General features: G+C 36.0%; 3 protein-coding genes across 4 annotated transcripts in view; all 3 read left to right on the top strand.

Annotated features, from left to right (window-relative positions):
- Positions 1-6,626, top strand: part of LOC138128769 (zinc finger protein 711-like) — a 35,080-nt gene extending 28,454 nt beyond the window's left edge. Inside the window, exon 4 of the mRNA XM_069044959.1 lies at positions 4,373-6,626. Coding sequence (XP_068901060.1) covers positions 4,387-6,141 — 1,755 coding nt within the window. The 5' untranslated portion in view covers positions 4,373-4,386 and the 3' untranslated portion in view covers positions 6,142-6,626. The remainder of the gene's footprint in view (positions 1-4,372) is intronic.
- On the top strand, positions 140-17,660 carry LOC138128772 (zinc finger protein 142-like). 2 transcript variants are annotated; one of them, XM_069044967.1, is made up of 3 exons: positions 140-283; positions 11,426-15,129; positions 16,073-17,660. In XM_069044967.1, exon 2 carries the CDS (start codon positions 11,440-11,442, stop codon positions 13,204-13,206), a length of 1,767 nt encoding a protein of 588 aa, XP_068901068.1. In that variant the 5' UTR covers positions 140-283; positions 11,426-11,439; the 3' UTR covers positions 13,207-15,129; positions 16,073-17,660. The 2 variants fall into 2 exon arrangements, with proteins under 2 accessions (XP_068901068.1, XP_068901067.1); XM_069044966.1 differs by lacking the exon at positions 140-283 and adding an exon at positions 7,784-8,408.
- LOC138128197 (zinc finger protein 64-like) lies at positions 16,855-17,478 on the top strand. The gene has a single exon (XM_069044385.1). The coding sequence runs from the start codon at positions 16,855-16,857 to the stop codon at positions 17,476-17,478; it is 624 nt and encodes a 207-aa protein (XP_068900486.1).
- Positions 17,661-18,310: the final 650 nt, after the last annotated feature.

Below are 18,310 nucleotides of genomic sequence, written 5' to 3'. Positions count from 1 at the left end.
AATACTTGCCCTGCGAAAAAACACCTTATCTGTTTTCATCCTTTTTAAAATAATTATAATTAAAAAAAACAGTTTCTATGGTTCTGCATTGAGGAATGTATTAGTGAACGAACGGCGAACGCACTCCAACTGACTTTTGACAGCTCGTAAACAACGCCATTGTTTTCGGTGGCCTAAATAGACAAAAACCACGGAGAAGATTACAAAAAACACCGTAAAATACGATAATTCAACAATAAAATATGTGATTTTTTTAATCAAGACTTGAATTCTCAGAACTTCGGTAAGTACGACACATTATCTTGAAAAGTACGCAAACTTGAACGGTGTTTGTGCAGATTTAGACGTAAAGACTCAGAATAAAATAACACGAACGGTGTAAATACTAAGCAAAAGACCACAGGGACATATCTTGTCAAAATAAGAAATGTAATATTGCGGTCATAAAATTTTGATCGCCAAAATTGAGGTTAAGGAACTTTAATAGTATATTAAAAGGCAAGTTTCATAAGACCAGTTTTGAAGCACGAATTCAAAATTAAAAAACGAGTGGCGTCGCTACGAGTTATTTTAGAGAAAGAGTGCTTCAAGGTCTTATGAAACGAGTTTTTTTATACTATTTTTTGTAATTTGCCCTTTTTAAGCCATTTAACCAAAAATGTTTACTTTCCTCGATTTAGGGATTTTTGTGGCGGTTGGTAATATCTTAATTTTAAGTGAAAATTTGATCGAGTCTTCAAAGTCGCCTTTTGTTTTATCCAAATTGTCACAAAACACGAATATGGAAGATAATCTTTCATGTATGTACTTACGCCCGCTCAAATATGTGAAATTGCCAAAAATACGGTCGCGAATTTGTTGCCTGATAAATCCTGATAAATAATTCTTTGTACATTTTGTAATTTATACTGACACGCATGACGGATCAAGCTTTGCCAACCTAAAAATTTTCGGAAAATATTCCGTGAAATAATGGCTATAAGGAGATCCCAGATGATGACGTCGCGTTCATTAATATGTCTATTAGAGAATCAAAATGGAGGCAAATTACAAAAAGCCTATTTTTTACGGATAACGTCAACTGATTGACAGAAGGTGCTCAAAATGTTTTGGCCGAAATTGTACAGTGCAAGCATTTACTAGATAAGGGGAAAAAGTAAACTGAAATTGTGTCTTTCGAACTTGTTTTGTAATTTTTACTTTGGGTGGGAATTTTGAACTAAAACTGCTTTTTCGTATTGTTTCAAATCTACAAAATTTGAACGTATTTTATTAATTATTACGACTGCAGTTCAACAAATCTTCGACGTTGACTCGAATGGAAGTTCCAGAGTCGATCAGATGGTCAGTTTCCTCCATTTCTCTTGCACAGAAATAGTAAATCAAAACGAGAGTTTGACAATGCACAAAGCAGTCAATGCAGAATATAAAGCGTAATTAAAACCAGAACAGGACAAGGACGGAGCTTAAGATGCGCATCGTTAAAGTGACCATTGGTGTATCACACAATCTATATATTAATACGTGAAGGAAAACCTTTGTACCCCTTTTTAAGCAAATTGCCCGCACGGAGGGTTGTGAGATTTGGCATAGTTAAAGTTAATGTGGAGAAGGAGTGCAGAAAGATAAAATTTATGTATAATATACAGGGCGTCCCCAAAAAAAGAGACAAATCCATAGCTCCCTTATTTATCGGACGATGTCAATTATCTATACACCAAATTAAATGGTTGTGAATAAGCTATAAAACGGCGTACTAAATTCACGTAAAACCCAAAGTGCTTCAAGGTTAAACTGTCAAAATATTTTTTTCAAATACGGACACATACCTACTTTTTTTTACTAATTCTGATAGAGATTTTTATTCTGAAAACAACAATGTATGACATGTGTAACCTGATATAAGAATTTTTTTTTTTAAATAACACTACATTTTGAAACAAATGACGAGCACCAAGCGAGAAGCTATCAAAATTCATTGGGTTACAATGTAATAAATTAACCAAATTAAGTTAGTTGGAAAAACAAATGACAAATATGTAATAACATTTGGAATTGCACGTACAGAGCGCAGTTTAAGCATCGACGATAGTAGCATTTTTTAACTTTTTTTTTGGTTTTTGGGTAAGTAAGTGTACACTTGTGATACACTGTTCTTTTTAGAATAAAAAATCTTTATCAGAAGTGTTAAAAAAATTATGTGTTCGCATTTGAAAAAAAATATTTTGACAGTTTAGCCCTGAAGTCCTTGGACCTATATGTGCATTTATTAGGGCTTTTTGTAGCCTATTTAAGGCCATTTAATTTGGTGTATCAATAATTAAAATCCTCCGATAAATAAAGGAGTTATGGACTCAAATTCTTTTTCGGGGACACCTGTGTATTACGTCATACACTGTAAACAATTAGCGGAGTAAATACAGAGTGAATTTGGAGCGAATACGGAGTGGATGATTTGTAATTGATTTAATCCCCCCCGCAGTGAAATCCACTCCAAGAGGGAGTTTATTTAGAGTATTCATAAAAAAAAACTCTTCGGAGTGAAATATAAAATTCTTTGACTATGAGTGGTTTGCCACCACATAAGTTAGTATTGAAAGTTAATTGCACGTTTTACCGATCAGAAAATTAAATACAAAGGAAGCATTAGTCTACGGAACAAGAATGCGCATCAAGTTTATGCATCGCAATGCTATTGATTGCGAAGTTTTAACTGGAACCGAACGCAATAAGAGAATTTTGATTCCACGTATAAATTTAACATATTCAGGTACTATTTTACCATTTAATTTTCAAAGAAGTCAATTTCCAATTATAACTGCATTTGCGATGATAATAAATAAGTCTCAAAAACAAACATTCGAAAAAATTGCAATTTTATTGAGGCAGCCAGTTTTCAATTGTACGTCGCAGCAAGTAGCATTTAGCAAACGATGAAATTTTATTTTAAGTTCAATGGACATTTTATTTTTTTAACCGCCCGGGTTTTTTGTTTCAATAAAAAATATAGGCATAAAAAATACGAAACCCATGTTTTTTATTTCATTTTTCATTTTTTGTATTAATTTTTTATTTCAATTTTATATAATTTGAAAAAGATATGCAAATTAACTGTGTAGCCTTGGCGAAACTTGGTCAGTATAGCAATAAAAAACCTAACGAAATGTCAAAAAACGCGTTATTGTTTTTTAAATATGGCACAGCCAAACTATACCTCATTTTTCCTATCCTTTGTATTTTACAAATAACTCGAAAATTAGTGCATAATGACGTATTTGTAAACGCTCGCAGTTGACGTAATAGAACAAAATTCAAAAAAATTATATGCGATAATTATAGAGGTATACTCTTTGATAAAAAAAAACCTCAGTAAAGCTTGTTTGACACGGTGCTAAATTTCGTAGTAAATTTGTTAGAAAATGAGAGAGACCCTTGACAGGACCAGTGAACGATCAGGATCATAGTCTGTCTTTGTCAGATCCTGATCGTTCATTGGTCCTCTCACATTTACTAGTAAATTTTCTCAAAAAGTTAGTATCGTGTCAAACAAGCTTTACATTCAAACTTAACAATTCAATGAAAACGGTCGAATTTCGACCGCTGGGCGACCTCTAGTTCCTATTAATCTGCCTTACCTGTAAACCACAATTTAAGTAGGTATTTAGAAATTTGTACAGTGAAAACAGGTTTTTTTTTTTAATTTTATACAACACAAGTATAGTACACAAGCCAGTGACAGACAACAATAAGCGTAAAAGCGGGAAAAGTTTTACTTTTTAACGCCGCCACTGTCATACACATCCTTCCCTTTTAAAATAGTGGACTAAGCCGACGTGCCGACGTCTGAAATTGCCCTTCTACGCAGATTACCTGATGTCTTTAGTATATGATGATGTCTTGTTCTGGTTTGAATCATTCTCTACAAAGTGTTGATCGTATTTTATGGTGAGATAACTCAAAAAGTCATGTCAGTTTATGTTCGGTTCTTTATGGACCGTAATATTAAATAGGCACTACTTCGTAGTGTAAAATTTTGTGGTGTACTTAAATTTGTGTGTTTGGGGGAAAATCCAATTGAGATTAGAACGCTGTCAAGTTGTGTCACATATCAATAGCGATAATTGAGGTCACGCGTAAAACATGAATCAGAAATATTATATGTAAATAATACAACAATACCTGGGGTAATTCTCAAACATGCAAAAATTGGTTGGTCGTTGGTGCGTTGTCAAATTTAAAACAAAGGTGCCAACCAAATAAAGTATCAAGTACTAGAGGTTACTCATTGTCTGGTGGAGGCACACTACCTTTAGATAAACTAAAATTTGCATATTTTGCAGCCATTGTGATTGAGTTAAAATCTAATTTTCAGACTGTAACATCAAAATGGAAAATTTGGAACGTATAGGGAGCATCCTGAAATGTGAGTGCGGAGAGATTCACGAACGCGACAGATGTCCTTACGTGAACAGATCACTTTTTTTCCACCAGTCCCCATCATTCAGTTGCGAAACAAATTCTTTAGAAAAGTACTATTGCAAAGACTGCGATTTTGGAAGCGATCTTGTGATAATTTTATATCAACATATCAGAGAACATCACAGAAAGACGGTCGACGAACCGAAAAATGACGTTGAAGTAAAAAGCTACATCTGTCGAGAGTGCTCGTTCGAAACATATTCAGCGTTAGTGTGGATCAAACACTTGGATACTTTGTGTTTTAAGACGAAAGAAGATTTTGAGAAAGTAACGTTTGGTAACGCTGCAGAACTGCATCTCTCCAGAGAAGATGTTCAACGGTTCAGCTGCGATAAATGTAACTACAAGACAAATCGAAGATACAGCTTAAACCGTCACAACCTGATGATGCACACGTCAAATGAAGAAACATCGTGGTTTCAGTCTGATGAAAAAAAGATCAAATCAGGATTAGGATTAAAGTGTGACAAGTGCGACTTCACAGCAAAACACAAACACACAATGAAGCATCACAAACTGATCAAACATACATCAGACGACAAAGCGTTGTTGCTGCAGTGCGAACAGTGTCCTTACAAAACAAAACTGAAACATTCTCTTAGACGTCACATGAATCTGCACAAATCCGACGAAGAAACAAAGTGGTTTGACTGCTCCAATTGTGAGTACAGGACTCGGAGGAAAGGAAACCTGAGACGTCACATGTTGGTGAAACACACCGCACTGGAAGCTCTGCAGTGGTTTACTTGTGACAAGTGTCAGTACAAGACCAAAATCAAATACGATTTGTGCAAACACGCAAAACTGCACCATTCGGACGTAGCGGTGAAACACGCAAAACTGCACCATTCGGACGTCGCGGTGAAGATCGAAGAGGACATCGAATGGTTGAAGTGCGACAAATGCGACTTCAAAGCAACACAAAGGTACAAAATGGAGTATCACAAACTGATCAAACACACATCAAACGAAGAAGTGTTGTGGCTGCAGTGCGAACAGTGCTCTTACAAAACAAAACGCAAAAACTCACTTAGACGTCACATATTGGGTGTGCACAGATCCAACGAAGAAGGAAACTGGTTTCACTGCTTCAATTGTGAGTACAGGACTCTGAAGAAAGAAAACTTGAGACGCCACATGTTGGTGAAACACACCACACCCGAAGCTGTGCAGTGGTTTGCTTGTGACAAGTGTCAGTACAAGTCCAAAATCAAATACGACTTGTACAAACACGCAAAACTGCGCCATTCGGACGGAAAAACCGAAGAGGACATCGAATGGTTTAAATGCGACAAATGCGACTACAAGGCACGGCAAAGGTACCGACTGCGGGAACACGAGCGGTCCAAGCACACGCCCAACGAAGAGGCGGCGTGGTTTCAATGTGAACAGTGCTCCTACAAAACAAAATGGAAATACAGCCTGAAATGTCACGTGAACCTGCACAAACCCGATGAAGAAGTGGAATGGTTCTACTGCTTCAACTGCGAGTACAGGGCGAAGAGTAAGCAGAGTCTGAATTATCATATGCTACTCAAGCACACCGCCCCGGAAGCCGTGCGATGGTTCACTTGTGACAAGTGCCAGTGCAAATTTAGAAAGAAATCTTGCCTGAACAGGCACCAAAAATACTTGCATCCTTTTGAAGAAGTTCAAGTGTGATAGTAAACGAGCCGAAGATGAGTGGTTTGTATGTAACAGGTGTCATTAAAAATAGTAGGTTAAGATAAGGAGGTTTAGCGCGGTGACGTTCCATTATACAAGGACACGTCAATGAAGGACGCCACAAGGTTATACGATCTAACGAAACAAAAAGAGAAAATCGTATTCGATTTAAAGAAGATTTTAAAAAACTAAACAAACGAAAGGTTTTTTTTTTCTTGGAAAAAAGATGATGATGTGAAGGTTAAATACATGTGGTCAACAGAAAAGACACAAGGGGCAGCTGTGGAAAACAAAACTTTTGTCGTACGGTGGCGATCAATAAATTTTTGATACTCACTTCACTAGTGTCATCGTGCTGTCATACATTCTGAAACGACATTTTTAATAACCTTAATATTGATTGTTGTGTCAATTTTGAAAAGGTGAATGTCAGATTTACGGACAAAACATTCAAAAAGTTTTTAAAATCAGACAAATGGAATGGAACGAGATTTTAATTAATAAAAAATAGAAAATAAATAAATAAAAACTATAAATTTAATATTTTGTAGATCAATTTGACAACAATTTCATCATTCGTATGTGACAATTTCAATAAAGCATGATTTAAAGTAGTTTTTTTTATGCCAGAAAAATGACGTCCGAAATTTAATGATCGCAATGGTAGGTACTAACAGCCGTGATGAAGAGAAGAAAGATTTTGCCGAAAATCTAATCAAAAAAAGTTTGTAAATGGGAAAGGCAGTCACAGTTTTCTCGTTTGACTCGCGTTTTAAACAGGCTCACTCGTGTCAAAAGAAACCCAATTTACACAATAACTCGCGTCATATAAACCACTATTCCACTCTTGCCAACATACCTCTATTACTGCGAAATGTTGTGGCAGCATTTTCCAGCCGTTCTCTTAGAACTTCAATTGGGGAAATGGGATCGAATATACCGTCGAAAGCAATACATTTTGGTCGTCAAGGTCATTCTCTGACGCAACGAAAAGTGCTCTAATGTGAAACGGGCATAATTCTAATAAATTCTATTTGTCTTGTCTTGTAAACTTTTTGGAAATCCCAACTGGGTTGCCACCCTAGCTTCTGACACATCCGTCTTTATCAGCGAAATAATTTTTACTCTGTTAAAATACGATATTGGGGCCATAATTTTGAATGTTTAGAATAAAATTTTAACAATTTTTTTTTTTATTGACGTTTTATTGACATAGGTCCTAAGCAGGGAAAATTTTTCATTTGTGACAGTAGCGAAAAATTTCAAAATAACCTTGACGACCAAAATTTAATGCTCGCGACTGTATATCTACCAAGTCCTTCATGACCTTCACAAGAAGTCGCACGGAAATTCTCTGGACTCAAGGAGCACTCCCGCACGCTTCACATACAATACATATCTGTGTATTCAATATTCGAAAATAAACGTTCGTTTTTCACAAAATTTTAGCTCAAATCACAGAATCAACACGTAAACACCTGCCTTGTGGAGTCGGCGAAAAAACTTTATTCTAAAAACATAATGTTTTGCGATGATTTTACAAAAACTTTTATATCACGGTCACGGTCATCGGGTTAAATAACTAGAAAATAGACAAGTCGTTAATTTATGATACATAAAAATTTTGTTCTTGACGAGAACTGTCACTGGTTAAAATTAATGTAGGTACTTATTTCTGAGACACGTTGTATACGTGTGATACATCGTTTTCAGAATAAAAATCTATCAAAATTACTAAAAAAAGTATGTGTTCCCGTTTGAATTTTTTTTACGTGAATTTATTAGGTCCTTTTGTACCCTAATCATAACCATTTAATTTGGTGTATAAATAATTACAATCCTCCAATTAATAAGGGAGTTATGGACTCGTCTTTTTTTGGGGACCACTGTATAAAAGAACAAAATTCAGTTAATCTAGCAGAGATACGTTTAGTATGTAGTTGCCCGTTTCATCCAAAATTCTTATGTTAGACTCCCTTGGGGTATTACATGGACTTCAGTATTTAATTCAATAATAATAATAATAGTTCCCTCGCGGAAAAACAAGTTCTAACCTATCTTTTTTTAAACAATTTCTATTTCTATGGTTCTGGTTAGTGAACGCACTCCAACATCTGACTTTTGACAGCTCGTAAACAACGTATTGTCATTGTTTTTCTGTGGCTTAAGTAGACAAAAACTGCAGAGAAAATTACAAAAACGTCATAATTCAACAATTAAATATGTGATTTTTTTGTCAAGACTTTTGATTTCTCAGAACTTCGGTAAGTGCGACACGTTATCTTAAAAAACACGCAAACATGAACATTCTACGCTGAACGGTGTTTGTGCCAGATTTAGAGGTAAAGCAAAGATTCAGAATAAAAGAACACTCACTAACTGCCCAAACCTAAAAATACAACAAACAAAAAGGCATTGAACTAATTTATATGCAAATAAAAGTGAAGTAAAAGGCTTGGTTATTGTCAGTGTAAATACTCAACAAGACAAGGACAATCTTGTCAAAACAAGGCAAGCGTTTACTAGATAAGGAGAACAAGTAAATTTTCGAACTTGTTTTTTAATTTTTATTTTGAGTGGGAATTTTGAACTAAGACTGCTTTTTCCATGGCCTCCTAGATCGCTTGGAGGGTTGCCTATCTTCAATAATATAACCTCAAATAATTGACAGTGTAAGGCGTGGAGGGAGAAAAGACTGGAGATGGCACTAATTCAAATAAGTGTACCCGCCCGCGAAAACTACAGAGTCATAAAAGGTTTCTGAATATAGACGCTAGGCCAATGGTTTCCTTCGCCTTCCTTCCAGGCGCATTTTGCTTCTTTATCTAGCGCATGGTGGACTGGGTCATAAAAGGTTGTTGCACGTGCTTTTAGAGGGTTCGCATTTTTAACATGGGCAGCATAGGAAATGCCATCTCCAGTCTTTTCTCCCTCCACGGTGTAAGGTTAGAGTGGTAAGAATGTTAAATTTTGGGATTCTAATGTGAGAACGATAAAATCTTTTTTTTTTATTATTACAATTAGGAAGCCTGTTATCAAAAATTATTTATTGAACAATAACAATGTAACAATAATCAGGATAATATAATTCTAAATTATTTTCTTAATTGATTTAATTTCATAAGCTTTCTTTTCTGGTAATAATAGGTACTATTCCGGAGACGGAATCTTGGCCAACATTTTTTAGACATTTCTAAAAAAAAAAAAATGATGTAAACCAGTGTCATTAATAAATGACAATTATTAAAAATCACTTTGAAGTTTTTCTTGTGACATCAAAAAAGCAGGGAAATGGCATTATCGAGTCAAAAGTTGGGTTACATTCAATAAAGGCCAGTTCACACATATTTGTCAGTTAAATGTCAGTCGTGGCCAAGATTCCGTGTCCGGAATAGTACAGTGGCGGCCATTAATTTGGAAACACCAAGATTTTTCTACTGTAAATTGTTTGTCACTTTGACAATGTTATTGACATATCAATTTCGGCTGCGACAGTCTATTGAATGCGCTCAACGATGACATGAGTTCATGACATAACGCTTACACTATCAAATATTAGAAATATCAAGTAAACTAGTTTAGGCCGGTGTTTCCAAATTAATGGCCGCCAGTGTACCTATTTGTCTTTTTAAAAAATTGTGTCTTCGAATTATAGTCCGGACAAAATAAATGTGAATCCTGACTTTATTAAGTCAAATTATTTAACAACATGATAACGATAATAAAGATGCTTTTTGCAGTGAATTTTAGAGCTTCAGCCGTTTCCTTTGTTAAACCTTTCATATTTGTCCTGCCGAAGTTATTTGAATATCATTAATAAATTTTGGAAAATCTTTATTTAACCAAATAAGTCTCACGTCTTGAATGTCGGTATATGGGGCCGTGTTTGGACCACTTTTATGAATATACTGTGTTCTATTGCTAATAATTAAATTTTCTTGTACATATAGGTATCTAATAAAATTTTCAAATAATTTGCTGAGATTATTGCATCAGACGCAGTCATATCAAGATCCAAAATAGTAGTTTATTTAATGAGTTCGTGTGTAAATTGGGCCTTTTTTTACACAAGGCCCACGAGTGCCAAAAAGGCCAAATTTAGACAAGAACGAGTTGTAAAATTAGCTTGACGTTTCGTTTTGACAAGTTGTGACATTTATCAAAATCCGTTCACACAGGAGAAAATTCTCAAATTCTGACAGTGTCGAACAAAAAATATATTTCTTACATTTTTTATTGGATGACAATAATCGAAACTCAAGAAGAAATGTAGACCGGGATTAAACAAAGCTGCTACATGACTTTTGTGATTGTCTCCGACAATTCTGATGACTTTAAATCCACATTCTGCTAGTTACTTCAAAACATCTAATGTAAGCTGATAAAAATTTTTGCTATTCAAATCTTTATGAAAATGATAACTTGCAGGTATAGTTTGTTTTTTAATTAAAGAACCACGACCTGTTGATTTAGGTTTGCAAATATAAAATTTTACTAAATTTAGGGAATTTAATGATATCTATTGGCTATTCCAGTCAACGCCTGTCATTTTTAATGTCCTTGAAAGTACGCAAACTCGCAATTAAAATTTGAACGTGTTATTAAAAATGCCTTGCAAAGTAAGACATTTATTAAACTCTCAAATTAGTTGTTATTAACTTTATTAACATGCCGCGCTACAAATATCTCTAATAACCTCAATTTTTATATGATGAGATTTTTCACCCTATGTCAAAAGTGTACAATGTTGTCAGCTCTATTTTGGGTGTAAATTGCGGTGTTGTGGTTCTTTGATTAAAAAATAGACTGTAGGTATAATACATTTTGTTGAAAGTCCATGAATAAGAAAACAAAGAAGTTGATTAGCAGCAACAACGTCCAATTGTTTCCGATTTAACTGTATCTAAACCATACAGCGTGAATTCGAAATACGTCACAATTTTAAAACCTCGGGATCTTAAGGAAGTAAATAAACCGAAAATGTGGTTAAACATTTTAAATTCATAAAGTCCAATTTATAGTTATTTACATTACAAGCTGCGAAAGTTTACTTTTATGTGCGAGGTGTTTTTAAATGGCCGAGGCGAAGCGTAAGCGTAGCCGAGGTTATTTAAAAACTCCAAGCACGTGAAAGAGCTTTCACAGCGTGTAATGTATTAAACTTTTCATTCCCCCATCGACATTTAATAAAATACAATGATTCAGTGATTATAATAAAATTAGTATAAGCTGGCTTGTTGTTAACGTTACTTTAGTAACAATACAAAAACATTATTTTCAGATTGTAACATCAAAATGGCAAATTTGGAACATACAAGGATCATCCTGAAATGTGAATGCGGAAGGATTCACGACTGCGACAGATGTCCTTACGTGAGCAGATCACTTTTTTTTCACCAAATCTCATCATTCAGTTGCGAAACAAACTCTCTAAAAAAGTATCACTGCAAAGACTGCGATTTTGGAAGCAATCTTTTGATAATTTTGAATCAACACATCAGAGAACATCACAGAAAGAGGATTGACGAAGCGAAAAATTACGTTGAAGTAAAAACTTACATCTGTCGAGAGTGCTCGTTCGAAACATGTTCAGCGTTAGTGTGGATCAAACACTTGAATACTTTGTGTTTTCAGACGAAAGAAGATTTCGAGAAAGTAAGGTTTCGTAACGATGCAAAACTGCATCTCTCCAAAGAAGACATTCAAAGGTTCAGCTGCGATAAGTGCAATTACAAGACAAATCGAAGATACAGCTTAAAACGTCACGACCTAATAATGCACACGTCAAATGAAGAAAGATCGTGGTTTGAATGTGAAAAGTGCGCTTACCTAACAAAGCGGGAATACAATCTTAAACGTCACATAATGACTCGACACAAATCAGGATTAGGATTTAGGTGTGACAAGTGCGACTTCACAGCAAAACACAAACACACAATGAAGCATCATAAACTGATCAAACATACATCAGACGAAGAAGCGTTGTGGCTGCAGTGCAAACAGTGTTCTTACAAAACAAGACTGAAACACTCTCTTAGACGTCACATGACTATGCACAAATCCGACGAAGAAACAAAGTGGTTTGACTGTTTCAATTGTGAGTACAGGACTCGGAGGAAAGGAAACCTGAGACGTCACATGTTGGTGAAACACACCGCACTCGAAGCTGTGCAGTGGTTTACTTGTGACATGTGTCAGTACCAGTGCAAAATCAAAGACGACTTGAAGAAACACACAAAACTGCAGCATTCGGACGTAACAGTGAAGATCAAAGAGGACATCGAATGGTTGAAGTGCAACAAATGCGACTTCAAAGCAAAACAAAGGTACAAAATGGAGTATCACAAACTGATCAAACACAGATTCAAGGAAGAATTGTTGTGGCTGCAGTGCGAACAGTGCTCTTACAAAACAAAACGGAAAGAATCTCTTAAACGTCACATATTGGGTGTGCACAAATCCGACGAGGAAGGAAACTGGTTTTACTGCTTCAATTGTGAGTACAGGACTCTGAAGAAAGGAAACTTGAGACGCCACATGTTGGTGAAACACACCACACCTGAAGCTGTGCAGTGGTTTGCTTGTGACAAGTGTCACTACCAGTGCAAAATCAAATACGACTTGTACAAACACGCAAAACTGCGCCATTCGGACGGAAAGATCGAAGAGCACATCGAATGGTTTAAATGCGACAAATGCGACTACAAGGCACGGCAAAGGTGCCGACTGCGGCAACACGAGTGGTTCAAACACACGCCCATCGATGAGGCGGCGTGGTTTCAATGTGAACAGTGCCCTTACAAAACAAAATGGAAATACAGCTTGAAATGTCACGTAGTCCTGCACAAACCCGACGAAGAAGCGGAATGGTTCTGCTGCTTCAACTGCGAGTTCAGGACGAAGAGGAAGCAGAGCCTCAATAATCATATGCGGCTCAAGCACACCATCGCGGAAGCCGTGCTATGGTTCGCTTGTGACAAGTGCCAGAGCAAATTTAAGACGAAATCTCACCTGAACAGGCACCAAAAACTCTTGCATTCTTCCGAAGAAGTTCAAGTGTGATAGTAGACGAGCCGCAGATGGTGGTTTGTATGTGACAGGTGTCATTAAAAATAGTCCCTAGGTTAAGATAAGGAGGCTTAGCGTTGATGAAGGATACCACAAGGTTATACGATGCAACGAAACAAAAAGAGAAAATCGTATTCGATTGAAAGAAGATTTTAAAAAAGTAAACGAAGGATAGTTTTTTTTTTCTTGGGAAAAAGATAATGATGTGAACGTTAAATGCATAAGGTCAACAGAAAAAAGACAAGGGGCGGCTGTGAAAACAAAACATTTGAAAACGTGTGACGTAGCTTTAGTGGTACCAACAGCGATGATGAAAAGAAAGGTTTTGCCGAAAATCCAGTAAAAAAAAAGGTTGTGAATGGTAAAGGCAGTCACAGCTTTCTTCGTGCCCGTTTCAGAAAGAGGATTCTATCATGAATATTTTGACTTCTCGAGTGAAAACCATTTTTTAGCTTGAACAACTGTTACTTGTCAACTTTAACATTGGCGTCAATGACAGTTGTTTAAATTACACGACACGATTTCAGAAATTTTGTTCTGCACAGCCACTCCTTATCTTTTTTTTTTTGTTGATCAGTCATATTGCATTAGTTATAATTTGTTTTAATTAATGTTTCCTTCTGTTCGATTTAAGTCTCTTCAGTAAAAGAGTTTATTTTTAGAATGTTATTAAAAGTGATTGTCTCCGAGTTGTGTCCAGTCGTATTGACCATTATACCATAAAGAGAGAAATCTAGGTCTTTAGTTAGTAATCCGTTGAAATTAATAATAGTAGTTTATTTAACGAGTTTGTGTGTAAATTGGGCATTTTTTGGCATGAGTGGGTCAGTTTAAAACGCGAATGAAACGAGCGTTTTAAAGGCCCACGAGTGCCAAAAAAGGCACAATTTCACACGAACAAGTAGAATACGTTTTTTTGTTTGACAAGCTCGTTAAAGGCTCCAAATCGCTTAAAATCTTTAAAATTAGCTTGACGTTTCGTTTTGACAAGTTGTGACATTTATCAAAATCCGTTCACACAGGAGAAAATTCTCAAATTCTGACAGTGTCGAACAAAAAAATGTATAAATTATAAAAGCAACTTTTTGATAACAATTGTTTTATATTTTAATACAAATAAGAACAAAGTAATAAGATATGTTGTTATTTTAGCAATACCATAATACACAGACCGATTCGCATAATTTTCCGACCCTAAGGAAATTTAAATGCAGTCAGCACTACGTTTTCGATTCGTAACTTGATTCACAAACATGAATAATTTTAACTTTTGCATGGTTTGGACATCCCTCACAAAAGTCTCAATTATAAAAATGGCAGTAATCGACAATATTTTTTTTTTATTTAATAAACTGACTCATCGATATCATATCAACCCTTTCGTCATTGGATCGCATTTTAATTAGGTAACAAAAAAGATTTCAAAATTATACAAAAAAGGATTGTCAATAATGCCAGGATCATAGGAAATAAACTGTAAAACGTATTACTGACTGCATTTAAATTTTTTTAGGGTCCGTAGAGGGTGGCGCATTTAAATAAAGCGCACAGCCACCTACGATGAAGAAACATAATTTTAATAACCCTATAGTATTCTAATTCAATAATAATACTTGACTCGTGGAAAATCACCTTATCTATTTTAACGCGGAAGTTTAGTTTAACTTCCTTAGTTTTAATCGTTAAATTAAAAAAAAAGACACTTTCTATGGTTCTGGTTTGCGGACTGAATTTCGTATTTGTGAACGCACTCCAACATCTGACTTTTGACAGCTCGTAAACAATGTTCTGCCATTGTTTTCGGTGGCCTAAATAGACAAAAATCGCGGATAAGATTACAAAAAAACACCGTACAATACAATAATTCAACAATAAAATATGTGATTTTTTTTTAGACTTGAATTCCCCCCAATTTCGGTAAGTACGAAACATTTTCTTAAAAAATACGCAAACGTGAACATTCTACGTTGAACCGTATTTGTGCCAGATTTAGAGGTAAAGCAAAGGTTCAGAATAAAATAACACGAACTGCTTAAAGATACAATAAAAAAAAGGCATGGAACTAATTTATGTGCAAATAAAATAGTAGTTTATTTGACGAGTTCTTGTGTAAATTGGGTTTTTTTTGGCACGAGTGGGATCACGAGTGCGAAAAAAGCCCAATTTACACACGAACGAGTTGAATACAACTTTTTTTTGTTCGACGAGCCCCTTAAAGGCTCCAAATCGCTTAAAATCTTTAAAATTAGCTTGACGTTTCGTTTTGACAATTTGTGACGTTTATCAAAATCCGTTCACATAGGAGAAAATTCTCAAATTCTGACAGTGCCCAACAAAAAATTAAGTTAAATGGCTTGCTTGTAAATACTCAGCAAAAGACCACAAGGACATATTTTGTCAAAACAAGAAATGTACAATGAAAGCGTTAAACCATTTTAGCAGGACGGAGCCAGTTTCATACATAATGGCAACCTTTACCTTATTGGACTATTCAAAATGATTTATGTGGCAATTGTCTGGGTGGGTTAGAGTTGACAGTTGTATCACATTTCATATGCGTGCATTTGATTTTTTTTATACCACTATTGCACATTGACTTGATAATTTTCAAAATTCCGTGACTATGCACTGTCAATGAAATGTCAACTGACTCTATCCTACCCACACAGTTGTCACATACATTTTTGTACATAGTTGCCATACACAATCATTTTGAATCACCCAACAGTTGGGGTCTCAAATATACAAAAATTGGTTGGTCATCGGTGCGTTGTCAAATTTAAAACAAAGGTGCCAACCAAATAAAGTATAAAATGCTAGAAGGTACTTTACTCTTTATCTATCTAGATCTAATTTTCAGACTGTAGTATCAAAATGGCAAATTTGGAACATGCGGGGAGCATCTTGAAATGTGAATGCGGAAGGATTCACGACTGCGACAGATGTCCTTACGTGAGCAGATCACTTGTTTTTCACTTGTTCCCATCATTCAGATGCGAAACAAACTCCCTAGAAAAGTACAATTGCAAAAACTGCGATTTTGAAAGTGATCTTGCGATAATTTTCAATCAACACATCAGAGAACATCACAGAAAGAGAATCGACGAACCGAAAAATGACGTTGACGCAGTAAAAAGCTACATCTGTCGAGAGTGCGCGTTCGAAACACATTCAGCGTTAGTGTGGATCAAACACTTGGATATTTTGTGTTTTAAGACAAAAAAAGATTTCGAGAAACTAACGTTTGGTAACGATGCAAAACAGCATTTCTCCAGAGAAGAGGTTCAGTGGTTCAGGTGCGATAAATGCAACTATAAGACAAATCGAAAATACAGATTAAAACGTCACGACCTTATGAAACACACGTCAAATGAAGAAACATCGTGGTTTCAATGTGAACAGTGCGCTTACAAAACAAAACTGGAATGCTATCTTAAACGTCACATTACAATTCGACACAAATCCGATGAAGAAGATATCCAATGGTTTACGTGTGACAAGTGTGACTTCAAAGCAAAACAAAGATACAGAGTGAAGCATCACAAACTGATCAAACACACATCAGACGAAGAAGCGTTGTGGCTGCAGTGCGAACAGTGTTCTTACAAAACAAAACTGAAATGCTCTCTCAGACGTCACATAATGACTCTGCACAAATCCGATGAAGAAGCAAAATGGTTCTACTGCTTCAATTGCGAGTACAGGACTAGGAGGAAAGGAAACCTGAGACGTCACATGTTGCTGAAACACACCACATCCGAAGCTGTGCAATGGTTTGCTTGTGACAAGTGTCAGTACCACTCCAAAACCAAATACGACTTGCACAAACACGCAACATTGCACCATTCAGACGTACCGGTGAAGATCAAAGAGGATATCGAATGGTTGAAGTGCGACAAATGCGACTTCAAGGCGCGGCAAAGGTGCCGACTGCGGCAACACGAGCGGTTCAAGCACACGCCGAACGAAGAGGCGCTGTGGTTTCAATGTGAGCAGTGTTCTTACAAAACAAAACGCAAATACAACCTGAAATGTCACGTGATCCTGCACAAACCCGACGAAGAAGCGGAATGGTTCTACTGCTTCAACTGCGAGTACAGGACGAAGAGGAAAAAGAATCTGAAACATCACATGCTGCTCAAGCACACCACCTCGGAAGCCGTGCGATGGTTCGTTTGTGACCAGTGCCAGTGCAAATTTAAGACGAAATTTTGCCTGAACAGGCACCAAAAACTCTTGCATTCTTCCAAAGAAGTTCAAGTGTGATAGCAAACGAGCCGAAGATGAGTGGTTTGAATGTAACACATGTCATTAAAAGTACATAGTAGGTTAAAATAAGGAATTCAATTGGTGCGAAACAACTCAATATTTTTAGAATTGGTTGCAAAACAACTCAGTATTTTTGGATTCAATCGTTAATTTAAAAATAATAAATAAAATCCTCATCACCGCACTTTTCACCTAAAAAATGACAGTGACAGCGACAAAAATTGACAGTTCACATCAAAGCGGCAAAAATGTCATAACATGGGCAATAATTTAGAATAAACGAATAAGCCTGTATATGGGTTAACAGAAACGACAGAAGGGGCGGCTATCGAAAACAAAAACTTTTGAAAACGTGTGGCATAGCTTCAATCGTACTAACAGCGATGATGAAGAAAGGTTTTGCCGAAAGTCCAATAAAAAAAAGGTTGTGAATGGTAAAAGCCACGACCTTCTAAATAGTCGAGACTCTTGGCTCTCTCCGGCCTGTTCATTTGCCAGTTTTCGGCGTTCGCCGTTTGGCGCTACTTTGCCGGCGCTGAAATTGGCGCGAAACGTTAAATGTCAAAAAGATGACATGTAAAATGCTATTTGGAGACGTGTAAGGATTATAAAAAGACAAAAACATTCAATGAATTGGCTTCAGAAAGTTTAAATATTTGCCCAGATAGGGATTTCAAAAATCTTTTAATCAGTAATAGACTTGCAATAATTTAAAATGTACTTTAAAAATATTCTTCACTAACATAATGTTGTAGGCAAGCCTTTCCAATAGTGCTGCTAATGTACCGATCCCGACTGAAACATTCTCTGTCACCGCAAACAGTTCTTT

This window comes from Tenebrio molitor, chromosome 4 (genome assembly GCF_963966145.1).
Source record: "Tenebrio molitor chromosome 4, icTenMoli1.1, whole genome shotgun sequence".
In the NCBI taxonomy this organism is placed as follows: domain Eukaryota; kingdom Metazoa; phylum Arthropoda; class Insecta; order Coleoptera; family Tenebrionidae; genus Tenebrio; species Tenebrio molitor.
Note: the sequence above shows the minus strand (reverse complement) of the source record. Positions and strands in the feature narration are given on the sequence as shown.

Excerpts from the sequence above, each read along its gene's own strand:
- LOC138128772 (XM_069044967.1), top strand. The coding sequence starts at position 11,440 with ATGGCAAATTTGGAACATACAAGGATCATCCTGAAATGTGAATGCGGA.
- LOC138128197 (XM_069044385.1), top strand. The coding sequence starts at position 16,855 with ATGACTCTGCACAAATCCGATGAAGAAGCAAAATGGTTCTACTGCTTC.